Source organism: Bufo bufo, chromosome 4, assembly GCF_905171765.1.
Source record: "Bufo bufo chromosome 4, aBufBuf1.1, whole genome shotgun sequence".
NCBI lineage: Eukaryota > Metazoa > Chordata > Amphibia > Anura > Bufonidae > Bufo > Bufo bufo.
In genome coordinates this window covers 252,165,812-252,182,079 of record NC_053392.1, presented here as the reverse complement: position 1 = coordinate 252,182,079, position 16,268 = coordinate 252,165,812, and the positions used below count along the sequence as shown (strand labels likewise).

The 16,268-nt window shown below is 42.7% G+C and overlaps 1 protein-coding gene across 1 annotated transcript in view; it reads right to left on the bottom strand.

Moving 5' to 3' along the window:
• Window positions 1-16,268, bottom strand: part of VWA5B2 (von Willebrand factor A domain containing 5B2) — a 103,987-nt gene that overhangs the window by 29,579 nt on the left and 58,140 nt on the right. Inside the window, 4 exon segments of the mRNA XM_040430024.1 lie at window positions 9,575-9,734; window positions 11,139-11,155; window positions 11,199-11,229; window positions 11,232-11,461. Coding sequence (XP_040285958.1) covers window positions 9,575-9,734; window positions 11,139-11,155; window positions 11,199-11,229; window positions 11,232-11,461 — 438 coding nt within the window.

Sequence of the window (16,268 nt, the reverse complement as noted above, 5' to 3'; positions counted from 1 at the left end):
CAGAGAAGACAGATAGTCTCTATCCTAGAGGCTGTCACAACAGAAGTGATGTCCGACCATGACTTTGTAGCCAAGACTTCCATCAAGAAGTAAAAGTAAGGGTCCATTCACACGTCCGCAAATCGCGGCCCCCATTGAAAATGAATGGGACCGCACCCATTCCGCAAAATGGCGAAACGGATGCGGACCCATTTTGCGGACGTGCGAATGGACCTTAAGGCCTTATGCACACAACCGTATGTATTTTGTGTTCTGCAAAAATGGATCCACAAAAAATACAGATGACATCCGTGTGCATTTCATATTTTGCGGAACGGAACAGCTGGCCCCTAATAGAACAGTCCTATCCTTGTCCGTAATGGGGACAATAATAGAACATGTTCTATTTTTTTGCAGAACGGAAATACGGACATACCGAAACGGAATGCATACGGAGTACCTTCCGTTTTTTTGCAGACCCATGCGGTCCGCAAAAAAAAACAAAAAACTGGAAACGTACGCGGAATGAAAATACATTCGTTGTTTACTTCCGCGTCCGTTCCGTCGATTTTAGCGTTTCAGGTGCGGACCCATTCATTTCTATGGAGCCGTTGAAAATGCGGATAGTGCACCGTTTTCCATCCGCGTCCGTGATCCATGGTTCCAGTCCGTCAAAAAATTATAACCTGTCCTATTATTTCCGCGGAAAATGGTTCGCGGACCCATTCAAGTCACTTGGACCGCTAAAAAATGCGGAGGCACACAAGATTGTCATCCACGTCCGCATCCGTTTTATTCCTATCATTTGCATGGCAAACAGGTCTTAGACTTTTTTTTTTACATTCCTTTATGTCTGGTGGTCCTCCAAAAATAAAGGAAGACACACAGAAACAAAACGAATCACGGAACAACGGAACCCCATTTTGCGGAACGGAACACAACAACAGTTGTGTGCATGAGGCCAAAGGGTGATGTCACATGCAGCTTTTTGTGGCAGTTTTTGATATAGTTGATGTTGGATAGGAATACAAAATATAAAAGAAGGACCTCTACTTCTCCTTCTTGATGGATCCACTCCAGGCTTTGGATAAAAAAATTGGCAAAAACAAAATTGTGTAGGACACCACCCCAACTGATTTTTCTATGCCTTAGTAAATTGCCAGACCCTTTCCTGATAGGAGACTAGTGTATATATGCATATACACATACATACAGCACACACTTACTTTTTGTAGCTCTTCTGATGAGTGATCTAGTGCTTAATATTGCTTAGGGTACTTTCACACTAGCGTTGCCGGAACTGCCCGACAAATGCATTGCAATACCGGATCCGTCTTTCCGGTGCCATGCGGAAAACCGAATCCGGTATTTATCTTTTTCACAGATTTAAAGGTCTGCGCAGGAAACCGGATCCGTTTTTCCGGAACACTTGGTACTGGATCCGGCATTAATTCCCATTGAAATGTATTAATGCCAGATCCGGTACCAAGTGCAGCTGTATTTTCTGCGGCCAAATACCATAAAAGGGACTGAACTGAAGACATCCTGATGCATACTGAACGGATTGCTTTCTATTCAAAATGCATTGGGACAAAACTGAAGCGTTTTTTTCCGGTCTTGAGCCCCTATGACGGAACTCAATACCAGAAAACTTTAACGCTAGTGTGAAAGTAGCCTTAGATTCTTTGGCAGACATGTAAAAAGTACTTTCTGATTATGCACAAATGGGGTCTGGGAATGGGGGAGATATCTGTAGTGTCTTCGGTCCTAAGCACATCCTATATATGATATTTGCTATAGGTAGGCCTGGAGTGAAAAAGGCGGATCCCATGGGACACACTTATACTGCAATTTGAGACACAATATGAAAAGGATAATATCAAGGAAGATTTAATTCTCTGTTACTTAAAGAAATATTCTTGTTTTAATTTGTTTGTTTGTTTATATAGTTGGAAATCACAGAATTGTCTAATATATAGTGTTGAGCAAACTTGTGTTTTAAGTTCGACGTCCAAAGTTTGGGTTATCGAAGAATCCCGTTATGGATTCAGCAACCACGGAACATAACGGAATTCGGAATCCATAACGGGATTCTTCGATAACCCAAACTTTGGACGCCGAACTTAAAACACAAGTTTGCTCAACACTACTAATATACATGTATTTAAAATTCTTATACATACCTTTCTTATATCTGACAGTTGACCCATATATGCAGTACAATGGTATAGCCCTTCTATCATGCCAGTGTAACGCATCCATGACCTAAGGGTGTATTTACACGACCATAAGTGTTCGCGGTCCGCAAATTGCGGATCCACAGTACAGGGATACCGGCCATGTGAGTTCCTCATTTTGCGGACTGCAGATGGCCGGCGCTATATAGAAAATGCCTATTCTTGTCCATGATTGTGGACAAAAATAGGACACGGTCTATATTTTCTGTGGGGCCACGGAACGGAACAACGGATGTGGACAGCACACGGTGTGCTGTCCGCATCTTTTGCTGGCCCATTAAAATGAATGGGTCCGCACCCGTTCCACAAAATTGCAGAACAGATGCAGACTTAGGCCGCTTTCACACGGGCGAGTATTCCGCGCGGATGCGATGCTTGAGGTGAACGCATTGCACCCGCACTGAATACCGACCCATTCATTTCTATGGGGCTGTTCACATGAGCGGTGATTTTCACGCATCACTTATGCGTTGCGTGAAAATCGCAGCATGCTCTATATTCTGCGTTTTTCACGCAACGCAGGCCCCATAAAAGTGAATGGGGTTGCGTGAAAATCGCAAGCATCCGCAAGCAAGTGCGGATGCGGTGCGATTTTCACGCACGGTTGCTAGGAGACGATCGGGATGGAGACCCGATCGTTATTATTTTCCCTTATACCATGGTTATAAGGGAAAATAATAGCATTCTGAATACAGAATGCAAAGTAAAATAGGGCTGGAGGGGTTAAAAATAAATTAAAAATAATTAAACTCACCTTAGTCCACTTGATCGTGTAGCGCGGCATCTCCTTCTGTCTCCTTTGTTGAATAGGACCTGTGGTGAGCATTAAGTACAGTTACAGGACCTTTGATGACGTCACTCCGGTCATCACATGGTACGTAGTGATGTTGCGAACATAAAATTTTCAGTTCGCGAACAGCGAACGAGAACTTCCGCAAATGTTCGCGAACTGGCGAACCGGGCGAACCGCCATAGACTTCAATAGACAGGCGAATTTTAAAACCCACAGGGACTCTTTCTGGCCACAATAGTGATGAGAAAGTTGTTTCAAGGGGTCTAACACCTGGACTGTGGCATGCCGGAGGGGGATCTATGGCAAAACTCCCATGGAAAATTACGTAGTGGACGCAGAGTCGGGTTTTAATCCATAAAGGGCATAAATCAACTAACATTCCTAAATTGTTTGGAATAACGTGCTTTAAAACATCCAGTGTGTGTATACGATCAGGTATGATGTTGTATCGATCAGGTAGTGTAAGGGTTACGCCCGCATCACAGACATTGACAGACCAAACTCCCCTTTTAATGCACCGCAAACAGTTCATTTGCACAACCGCAAACTCCCCATTTGCACAAGGTTGGATACCAAGCTAGCCACGTCCCGGTGATGTCATTGAAGGTTTCTTCCTCCACCCAGCCACGTACAACACCAAGGGTCCCCGAAAGGTCAATTGAATTGATTTTTCGAACGGGGAGATGGTTAAAAAAACGCTGGCTCCCTCCCCTTTGTTTTTATCCACGGTGACTGCGTCTGCGCCGTGCAATTTACTGTCACACCCGATATGAGTGGTATTTTCTGTAGTACTATTCTCATCAGTTTAATCCCTCTAACGTCCCCAATCTGGGTGCCATTTATTGAATAGATTTTTCGAACGGGGAGATGGTATCAGTGGTTGGCACTGGCAGTGGGCACACTACAGTCAGTATAAGCGGGCCTGACACACACTGGCAGCAGGCAAGCAACTGAAATTACACTAAAGTGTAAAAATTAAATGCCTTATTTATCGGCAAGCTACTGTGCCACCCGGTATGAGTGGTTGGCACTGGCAGTGGGCACACTACAGTCAGTGGAAGAGGGCCTGACACACACTGGCAGCAGGCAAGCAACTGAATTTAGACTACTGTCTAAAAATTAAATGCCTTATTTATCGGCAAGCTACTGTGCCACCCGGTATCAGTGGTTGGCACTGGCAGTGGGCACACTACAGTCAGTGGAAGCGGGCCTGACACACACTGGCAGCAGGCAAGCAACTGAATTTAGACTACTGTCTAAAAATTAAATGCCTTATTTATCGGCAAGCTACTGTGCCACCCGGTATCAGTGGTTGGCACTGGCAGTGGGCACACTACAGTCAGTTGAAGTCGGCCTGACACACACTAGCAGCAGGCAAGCAGCTGAAATTACACTAAAGTGTAAAAATTAAATGCCTTTTTTATGCAAAGTCCTGTGCCAGCCGGTATGAGTGGTGGGCACTGGCAGTGGGCACACTACAGTCAGTGGAAGTCAGCCTGACACACACTGGCAGGCAACTAACCTTAGATTAAAGTGTAAAAATTAAGTGCCTATTTTTTAAGCAAAGTCCTGTGCCACTCGGTATGACAGGGGTGGGCACTGGCAGTGGGCACACTACAGTCAGTTGAAGTCGGCCTGACACACACTAGCAGCAGGCAAGCAGCTGAAATTACATTAAAGTGTAAAAATTAAATGCCTTTTTTAAGCAAAGTCCTGTGCCAGCCGGTATGAGTGGTGGGCACTGGCAGTGGGCACACTACAGTCAGTGGAAGTCAGCCTGACACACACTGGCAGGCAACTAACCTTAGATTAAAGTGTAAAAATTAAGTGCCTATTTTTTAAGCAAAGTCCTGTGCCACTCGGTTATGACAGGGGTGGGCACTGGCAGTGGGCACACTACAGTCAGTTGAAGTCGGCCTGACACACACTAGCAGCAGGCAAGCAGCTGAAATTACATTAAAGTGTAAAAATTAAATGCCTTTTTTAAGCAAAGTCCTGTGCCAGCCGGTATGAGTGGTGGGCACTGGCAGTGGGCACACTACAGTCAGTGGAAGTCAGCCTGACACACACTGGCAGGCAACTAACCTTAGATTAAAGTGTAAAAATTAAGTGCCTATTTTTTAAGCAAAGTCCTGTGCCACTCGGGATGACAGGGGTGGGCACTGGCAGTGGGCACACTACAGTCAGTTGAAGTCGGCCTGACACACACTGGCAGGCAACTAACCTTAGATTAAAGTGTAAAAATGAAGTGCCTTTTTTTTAAGCAAAGTCCTGTGCCACACGGGATGACAGGGGTGGGCACTGGCAGTGGGCACACTACAGTCAGTTGAAGTCGGCCTGACACACACTAGCAGCAGGCAAGCAGCTGAAATTACATTAAAGTGTAAAAATTAAATGCCTTTTTTATGCAAAGTCCTGTGCCAGCCGGTATGAGTGGTGGGCACTGGCAGTGGGCACACTACAGTCAGTGGAAGTCAGCCTGACACACACTGGCAGGCAACTAACCTTAGATTAAAGTGTAAAAATTAAGTGCCTTTTTTTTAAGCAAAGTCCTGTGCCACACGGAATGACAGGGGTGAGCACTGGCAGTGGGCACACTACAGTCTGTGGGCCTGCAGCTCCTCACACACAGGCAGGCCAGGCAACTGCAATATGTATATAAAGGAAAAAAAAAAAAGCAGACTAATGTTGCAGCCCTAAAAAGGGCTTTTTGGGGTGCTGTCAGGACGCTGTCCTTACAGCAGAGATCAGATGAGTCTTTCAGGACTGGAGTGGACACTGAATTCACTAGCCTAGCTATCGATTTCCCAATTAAATCAGCAGCAGTTACAGTCTCCCTCCTCTCACTAAGACTGCAGCTTCAGAATGAATCTAAAATGGATGCTGTGCAGGAGGTGGGAGGGTCTGGGAGGGAGGGTATGCTGCTGAGTGGCTGGAATGTGTCTGCTGACTGTGAGGTACAGGGTCAAAGTTTGCTCAATGATGATGTATAGGGGGGCGGACCGAACATCGCATGTGTTCGCCCGGCAGAGGCGAACGCGAACAAGCTATGTTCGCCGGAACTGTTCGCCGTCGGATAGTTCGGGCCATCTCTAATGGTACGTCACATAATCTTTTACCATGGTGATGGATCATGTGCTGACCGGAGTGACGTCATCAAAGGTCCTGTAACTGTACTTAATGCTCACCACAGGTCCTATTCAACAAAGGAGACAGAAGGAGATGCCGGCTACGCGATCAAGTGGACTAAGGTGAGTTAAAAAAAAATTTAACCTCCCAGCCCTATTTTACTTTGCATTCTGTATTCAGAATGCTATTATTTTCCCTTATAACCATGTTATAAGGGAAAATAATACAATCTACAGAACACCTAACCCAAGCCCGAACTTCTGTGAAGAAGTTCAGGTTTGGGTACCAAACATGCGCGATTTTTCTCACGCGCGTGCAAAATGCATTACAATGTTTTGCACTCGCGCGGAAAAATCGCAGGTGTGAGTACACCCTGTCCCTAACTGAAACATGGCATCAGTCATGTGACACTCTTTACATCATATAATCCTTGGCATTTAGTAAGTAACATTGTTACATGAAATGTGCCGGGCCAGTACACATGACACATCCATGTGATACTAAATATGACTAGTGGTGGAATAATGGCTTTTATTGTGGTTATTACAGTAACTACATCACTGTGTGGTCACATGGCTTCCTGCCTTGTGGTGATGTTGTAAAATGGCTGCCTGTCTATAGGTGATGTTGTTATGTGTTAATAAAGTTTAGTGTAAAAAAAAAAAGGCGCACATAGAGATCTGCTTATACGCAGACAGACATGAGATGCTGCTGCAGGTAGTAATACTCTATATACTGTATATGTTCTGCTTCTCAGTACACTACTATTCACCTGTTCGATATCTGGTCAGTTAACTAAAAAAATAAAGTCACACGATACTTGTGAAGGTCACATGACTGACACCACCTTAAGCTCCTGATGCATTTTACAGGACTAAAACGGGCTGTACCATTTTTTTCCTTTAGAGTGGATACCATGTGGATACAATGGTCTGCAAGCAAAATTTTAAATACATGTATATTAGAAAATTGTTCAGCATCCTATTCTCTGAATAAATAAATGTAATCATTAAAAGCGGAATACCTTTTTAAGTGTTCCTTTAATCTGATCCCAAAATATATGGCATGTAAAATACATACAATGGCCCAGATTTACTAATGTGTCTGCACCTAGAATCTGTCTGAAAAGTGTTGCATTTTTTTTTATCACCTTTTTTTTTTTTAAAGGAGATATAAATACTTTTCAACTTCCAACAAAACGGATGATAAACAGAACCCGAAAGCATAGAAGTACAAATAAATCAATTACCAATATACAAGGATGGTGGGGCGGATGGGGGGGGGGCATGCTTGGTTATCAGCATGGATAATTAAGAGACTACATTGTTGCAAAGAGAGAGCCTATCCTGACACGGACGCACCCCATCTGTTTGGCACAGGAACAGTGATTTACATCAGTCCTTGCCAGTACTGGGTGAAGGAAGATAGTGAGTATTCCCAGAAAGTAGTGCAATTTCAGGCAACTAGGGTTCTACAACTTTTTCTGACTTGCTTGAAAAGGGGTGGGTGTAGCCTAAAGGCGAACGTGTCATCAACTTTCTGCTCTCCTCACTGAGGGCAGCATAAATTAGTGACAGAAATGCTGATTTCAGTGGTGTCATTATGGAGCTAAAAGTGGTTGCCGAGAACCAATCATTGCAGACCGGGCCTTGAAAAGAGTCAGATCTACCTGAGAAGAGTCCTGGTTATTCCTAATCTCCTGCTCTCCTCGCCCATCTGATGATTGGCAGTTCTCTCCTAGAGAGAAAGGGAGGAAAAACCTAGGTAGAAGAAGTCAGTCAGCAGGTGGGCAGGAGAGACAGGAATCCATGACTAACCAGGACTCTTCTCAGGTGGCCGGGACTCTTTTCCAGGCCCAGTCTGCAATGCTTGTGATGTTGGTTCTCGGCAACCACTTACTTTTACCTTTTATAAATGACAGATCGCTGAAATCAACTCACCTGTCTCTACTTTATACTGCCGTTAGTATGGGCGGCATAAAGTTGATGACAGGTTCCCTTTAAGATTTGCTGTTTTGTGACAAAATTGCACCACAATTCTGGTGTAAAATTCTGTCTCACAGACAACCAAAAGGTGGTATAGAGCTAGATAGAAGTATCTAGCACTGCACCACATTTATCATCCAGACTGAGCCTCCATCATAAATGTGGTGCAGGTCTAGACGGCCTAAGTTTTGCGCTATCTAAAGATTTATTGGGCCTTAGTGACCAAGCAATTTTTTTCAGTCGCATTCAAATAGCTATAACTGTATATGATGGCTTGTTTTTTGCATTACAAATTATAGTTTTTAACGGCATCATTATGGGTTACACATAATTTACTGATTAACTTTTATTAACAATGCTGCTATTAAAGTTTTTACATTATAAATTTTTTTTTAAATAAAAAAGTATATTTTTTACTTGGATTTTTCTTATTTAAAAACAAGTTTTTTGTTTTTTTTTAACTAATGCCCACAAGGGGACTTAAATAAGCAAACTTTTTGAACTCTTCTATAATACATTGCAATTGCTTATGCAATGTAATGTATTATTCTGTCAATCCTATACTGACATCCACTAGCAGGCTGCGCCAGAGAGGAATGGCCTGCTAGGATACATGGCAGGCATGGCTGGGGCCTTCATCAGGTTCCAAGCCTGCTGTACACAGACATCAGTACCCAACAATCTCACTCATGGAAGTGCCAATGGGAGACAAATGGTGTCTGCTTCCTTTCTAACCAATTAGATGCTGAGGTTGCTATAAACTACAGCATCTATGGGGTTAAGCAGAAGCCCGGATCTCATGTGGAGCAGAGCCCCTGCTCTCCGCTGCACAGGAGACCCTATGCCAGCACTTCGACTGGGCACAGTAAACAGGCTGCGGCCCAGCATAAGGCCACTTAGAGACAATCATAAAAAGGCATATTGGTGGTCACTAAGTTGTTAAATATGGCCCAATCTCTTAGACTCGACAGATATTTTTCTATTAATAAGCAGAAATAATTAGCAGCAATTTTTAGCTGTTTACTTTTTATTGCGAATGTTGCTTGCTTGCTTTCAGAGCATTTAAACTGCTAACAAATGGCAGATTTCTGATTAGACAGGGGGTGTGGCGTTGACTAATGATAATCTTTCAATCAAGCAGATTTGTCCAATCCACAGAAAACAAACGGATTATCACTCGTCATTCAATGACACACCGTTATATGTGACAATAATGGGCAGAAATTCTATTTTTTATTTCTAATTTTTAAAATGTGAAATTATATTGGGAACTATGTTTATGCCGATTTTATTTTCAATATAAGAAATAAGCCAGAGCAAGGCTTTAATGTCGTTGGCACTGTATCCTGCATATACAGGGTTCTACTACACTTCAGATATCCCCACCCATTCTTCATCCAGAGGTTTGCTTACAGGAATCACATAATCCCTCTTGTGCGCCTTCCATTAACATATTTCCAGTTCCTGGCCCTGTGATACTTTGTCCAAGACAGTGCGTAATCGAAGCATATCCAGCTCTCCATGAGGGGAGGAGAAACTGCGGCCAGACATGGTGGCTTGAATCAGGGCTTTTCTTTGGATCAGCTCCTCTGTGCTCTGTGTTACTTTAGCCTGTGGGCAAGGGACATAGTTATACAATTCCTGCTGTTGGCGTAACACTTTTGAATGTGCTTATATTTGCCAAACATAAGCTCGTAAAGAGATGTCAAATTAAAGGCAACACTCCAGCCCACAGTGAAAAAATTTGACAATACGAAGCCAGTATGTAAAAACATACTGGTGCCCTCCTTTTGATAGCGGATTCCACCATTTGTCTGTTTAGAAGATCTGTTTGAAGACAGAGGAAGTCTGAGACACACCCGCTTTGTAGGTTGCTTGATACTAGGGACTAAAGGACCTTTGATGCCCTGACCATGAGATCAGTCTCGGGCTCCTGTAGCTCTTTCTTGAGTATATAGCAATGTCCTCGTGAACAGGTTATACTGATACGTGCGCTTGATGAGGCTTAGAAATACACATCTGTGCTGCACGGCACAAACAACTCTGCACAGGATAGATTCCACACACCTTGCACTGTATGAATAAATCATATACTGCAGAGCTGTATATATGTATAAAATGGTGTGTCTCTTATGCCAACAGTGCACACCTAGGTGTGTCATGCATACGGTGCAGAGCGGTGTGTGTCATGCATACAATATACTGCTGTGTGTCAGCACAGTTGCCAACAGTACCAATCTCTAGGGACTGTCCCAAGCAAAAGTGGGGCTTATGTAAGTCCCGCCCATATGTGGGCACTCCCAGGAGGGTTTGGGGAGTTCCTAGGATGGGGCTTACATGGCGCAAATTTACCAACTACAAGTGTGTGCGTGTGTATAAAGCATACAGTGCACAGCTGTGTAGAGCAGACCACGCAGATGTATATTTCTAAAGCTCAGGATCGCACACAGTAGCGTAACTAGAACTGATTTTTGAACAGTGTCCCACCCATGCACACATCCCCAGTAACTCCCTCCTCCCATGCAACCCTCACTCCTGTGGCTAGTCAGGATAGCTCTCTCAGACCAGGCTAGACAGTCGCTCCATCCGTTTCCTACATGTACATCTGTATGTCATCTCACTGTATTAGTGTCACTGTATAATACTGTTGAGGGGGCCCTGACAAATAAAATCTTTCATTCCTCCCCCGAGACGTGCCTCTTCTCAGTTCAAGCCCCGTAGCAGCCACTTGCCCTGCTTCCACTATAGCTACGCCCCTAATTGCACATATTACTATAACAAGCCCATTATGGGCTAGAATTAGAGGACTCTACTCTGGCTGCACAGTCTGGACCCCTAACATCTCAGACTTTCAAAACATACTGCTCATAATATAGTTGGTGGTCATTTTGCAGACATGCAAACTAAGCTCTAGAATAAACAGCAGCTTTCAAAAGGAGGGCACCAGGTATGTTTTAGCTTTTACTGGAGGGTCGCTTTAAGACAGCATGTCCAAAATGCAATTACTAGTCTTACCTTACAAGAGGGAGTGGAATTTTGGAGGAGTGCCCACATTTCCTTCACTCTGCGAGATACTCTTTTTGCCTTGTTGAGAGACTTTCTTTAGAGCATGGCATTATACAGGTCTCCGGAAACAGTTTCCCTGGAACCTACTGACTCACTGCTGGTAGACCCATGGCTAGTTGCACGAGTGTGGTCACCGCATGTGGAAGGTTGTGTTGGTGCTTGAGTTGGCTCGGTGCTAACAGAAACAATGAGTGGAGCATATACTGTTTCCTGTACATAAGAGGAACGTACAATACGCTTCCTTATGTCACTTACTTGAGCTCCATCTCCGCCTGAAGAAAATACAGACATTAGTCACAGACACTAGCTTCATACTATACTCTACTTATGTGTGAAACATAAAATATCCACATCAGAAAGGTTGGATAAGGGTATCTTTACATCTGAATTATTGAACTCCAGTAGTCTGTTCTCTAGAGTTACTGTTTCTGGCATAGCAGGACACTGCCTCACATCCCCATTGAATATAACACCGCGCAACAACCCAGATAGCAAGGATAACTTGCCACAAACTTGTGGCAGGGTTAAATTGTAAGTCTTGTTAACTTGCTGCACACATTATCTGGCAAGTTGTACACTTGCAGAGAACTTGCAGCACAAGTTCTAGTTGACACTTTTTCAACTTGCAGCAAATTTGCTTGGCAAGTCTCTAGCAAGAGCATAATAACTTAACGAGAACTTGCAGCAAGTTTGCAAAAGCAAGTTAATCTGGAGATTTGCAAAGCAGACTTGCTACAAGTTTGCAACATACTTGTGAAGCTTGGCAAGTCTGCAATAGCTTAGCAAGTCATTTTCAAAATTGCAGCACAATTATTTGCTATCTGGGAATGATTTTGCTACTGAGAGAAAAACATGTGATTTATACTAAAATAAGCATGCCGATTCCAAATATGAACTCGGAATTTACCTGACACGTCTAGATTTAAGTTATGCATGCAAAGCCTATTCAGTTATAATATTAATGCATTATATTGGAAATATCCAATGGACATGTCCAGACCTGTTCGGACGCACTCAGGCTGATTCAGCAGTAAGTATATAAGGAAAGCTGGACAGATTTTGATAAAGTGATCTGTTATAGTGCTATCAGTTTTGAAAGTTAAGATGGATAAACCCAAATGTGTTAACGATCCAGGCATTTCTGCTCCATATGTGGCAAATACACTACTTATGATCAGCGCAAGAATTGACAAAGCGAGTGCATGCGTCTTGCTTACAAGTATTACTTGACTGTAAAACTGGAGATTAAGATAAAAGCTGGGCACCTCATGTTTGTTGCACTGTGTGTTACTCTGGGCTCAAGCAGTGGTTGAAGGTAAAAGGAAAGGAAGGCTATTGCAGTGCCTATGGTTTGGCTGGTGAGCAGAAAAATCACCATTCAGACTGTTACTTTTGCATGACTAAAATCGCCGGATATTCAAAGAGAAGCAAGTCACAAATTGTGTATCTGACTGTGCGTATGCTCTTAAACCAGTACCGCATGATGTAGAGAATCCAGTGCCTGCCCCTCCAACAGCAGGAACGGCAATTGAAACAGAGGAGTTCTGATCCTGCAGAAGATGTTGATTAGAAGAAAATACGTATACAAAAGGAGAGGAAAACACTGCCGGCACTACTGAACGCGGTTACGGTGCAGGTAACTTGCTCTCAGCAACCATGCAACAAAATCGAGTGGTGCTCAGCCAAAATGAAAAACCAAATGTCATCAAGGGTAGAAGAAAAAGAGAAGTGGCACTCACCGAATCTTCAACAAGTCGTAGCTTTATTCGGGTTAAAACATAGCGGGTGCGGGTCACAATAACAGAAGAAAAAAAGGCAACAGCCGTTTCGCGCAACAATCGCGCTTTGTCAAGCCTCCTATGACGTGAAATGGGGAGCGCCATATATACCTGTCTCCTCCCTGCCGTCACTGTTAAAAGGTGCATCAAATCAAATCTTCGGATCAACTTTGTGTATAAAATAAAACATTAAAATAATACAAAGACAGCAAGGTCATTCTTATCGCATTTGTTTTTTTTTTCACGAAAGTTTTTTCTATTAAAATTTTTTCGAAAAAAATAGTGCTACAATTATACATACAGGGTGTAAAAGCGCCTCAACAGCAGTCATTAAGTAGTCAGATTACTCTTTGATATAAGTCATATAATAATACAACTGACTATTACACCATATGTGAGCATTTCAACCCAGACAGGGGTTCATTTGAAAGAATGAAATGTCAAAGAAAATGAAAATGAACAAAGAACAGAATAAACAAACTGAACACAAGGCTATCAGGTGTTTTCCTAACCGGAATCGCGGCTTGAAACTGACAGTTTCTTCAGGGGAGGGCAAACGATCATTGATTACTCAGGGTCTGTCTTTGGAAGAAAGTCAACACACATACCACTGACTGGACAGCCACACTGACCATGTAGCTTGGAATTTTTTTAGGGATAGAGTGCCAGTATGAAACATTTTTTCATGCATACAAGTGGAATTTACCAGGGAGATCACCTCCTGTAGGGGAGGAGTGTTAGGGTCCTTCCACTGCCTGGTTACCGTTAATTTGGTTGCCATAAGTATATGAGCCAACACAGTTCTACATTTGCTGTCCCATCGCATTAGTTTTAATAATCCATTGGGCTTCTCGTTGTAATAAAATACGCTTTCTATCACCACCCCTAACTGGTAGGTTAACTCTCTCAATGCCTGTATATTTTAACACTTCTTTGTTACCTCGGTGCTCATCTTTAATGTGTTCTATGAGGCGCGTAGCCCCAATGCCTGTGACAAGCGATCTTTTATGTTCTCTAAATCGCACGTACAAGGGTCTGTGAGTCTTACCGATATAAAATCTTTAAGTCGATTTACAATTAATAAATTGCCTAATAGTATGCGTTATATGTCCGATCTGAACCTGTGTCCCTGTGCATATGAAGTTGCACATTGCGCAGTGTCCACATTTGAAGTTTCCTACGGGGCTCCATCTGTCCAACCAGGTATGACTTGTGTCGGGAAGATTAGTACTAGTGACAATATCTCCTATAGTTTTCGCCTGTTTAAAGCTCACAATCGGTTTATTTTTCACTTTATCAATTAGTTGCTTATCTCTCTGGAGCATATGCCAATTACTTAAAATTGCATTTTTGATGATCTGAGCCATGGGAGAATATTCGATTGTGAACACTGCCCTAGTGACATCTTGCGATATTTCTCCATGATGCGTTTTTTTGTTTTTCTTCTTTTTCCATAGATCCTTGTTTAGCCTGCGTGCATGTGCTCTATTATAAGCTTTGTCAACTATGGAGGACGGATATCCACGCTGTATGAATCTACTTTTGAGATGTCTACTCGGATTCTCAAACTCTGTATCATTTTTAATAATCCTTGCAAGCCTAACAAATTGACCATACGGGACAGATGCAGCTACGTGTGGTGGGTGAAAACTATCATAATGCAAAAGAGAATTCGTTGAGCTAGGTTTTCTATAGTATGGTTGTGTCGATTTCATCATCGAGGATCCTAACTTGTACATCAAGGAATTCAATAGCCCGTTCTTCTATCTTGCTAGTGAAGCTCATGTTCATATTGTTATCATTCAGATACTTAACAAACAGACTAAATTGATCTCGATCTCCTGCCCATATAATAAATACATCATCAATGGACCTAAAAAAACTTTTGATGTACTATACAAAAGGGTTGTTGATTGTGAATACATATTTTTCTTCAAATTGAGCCAAAAACAGATTGGCAAAAGTGCAGGAGACTGGTGTTCCCATAGCAGTTCCAGATGTCTGGCTATACCACTGTTTATTAAACCTAAATGTATTATTCTTCAAAACAAAAGACAGTGCTTCAGTGACAAACTCGGTGTAGGATCGATCTCTTCCTGTTTTAATCAATAAATCGGCAACAATTCCTACTCCTAGATCTTGAGGAATCTTTGTGTATAGGCTCTCAACGTCGATTGTTGCAAGCAAATAACCCTTTTGCCATGTAATTTCTCTGAGTGCTTCCAAAAAAACCATTGGTATCCTCTAAAAAGAATGGAACGCCTAACAATAGAGGGCGCAGTAGCCAATCTAGATACCGAGATAGTGGTTCGGTAAGAGACCCGATACCTGCAACTATCGGTCGCCCAGGCGGATCTACCAATGATTTATGGATTTTAGGCCTGTAATACCAAACTGGTTTTACTGGATACAAAAGGAAACAATTTTTCTGCTGTTTTATCCGATAAAACTTGGCATGCAACATACTTCCACAACAATGAACGTAGAGACTGCTGAAGTTGAAATGTTGGGGAGAGTAAATTGTTCTATCACTGAGCTGTCGTGCGGCTTCCCTTATGTACTGATCTTTATTTAGAACTACTATTTTTCCACCCTTGTCAGCTGGTTTCACTATATCATCGGAAATCTTCGATAAACGTTGAAGGGCCGATTTTTCACTTTTGGTCAAATTAGGTGACACTTTAGGATATTGTAAAGCTTTAATATCTTTAATGACCTGTCTTTGAAAAAGATCTAAGCTACTTCCAGCTGACAAGGGTGGGGTAGATGTAGATTTAATGCCTCGAGTGAAGCTGTCTTGTTTGGAAGTGTTGTCTGGTAATGTATTCGTATCACAGCCCTGTAACTCGAGTAGCGCCATGACTATCTCTTTATCAAGGGGTTCGATATCTTTATTAAAGTGAAAGCCCAAAGGGCCTATTCTATTAGGATTAGACTCACAGACCCTTGTACGTGTGATTTAGAGAACATAAAAGATCGATTGTCACAGGCATTGGGGCTACGCGCCTCATAGAACACATTAAAGATGAGCACCAAGGTAACAAAGAAGTGTTAAAATGTACAGGCATTGAGAGAGTTAACCTACCAGTTAGGGGTGGTGATAGAAAGCGTATTTTATTACAACGAGAAGCCCAATGGATTATTAAAACTAATGCGATGGGAGGTTTCGGCTTCAACGATAAGAATGACCTTGCTGTCTTTGTATGATTTTAATGTTTTAATTGATACACGAAGGTGATCCGAAGATTCGATTGATGCACCTGTTTAGCAGTGACGTGCAGGGAGGAGACAGGTATATGGC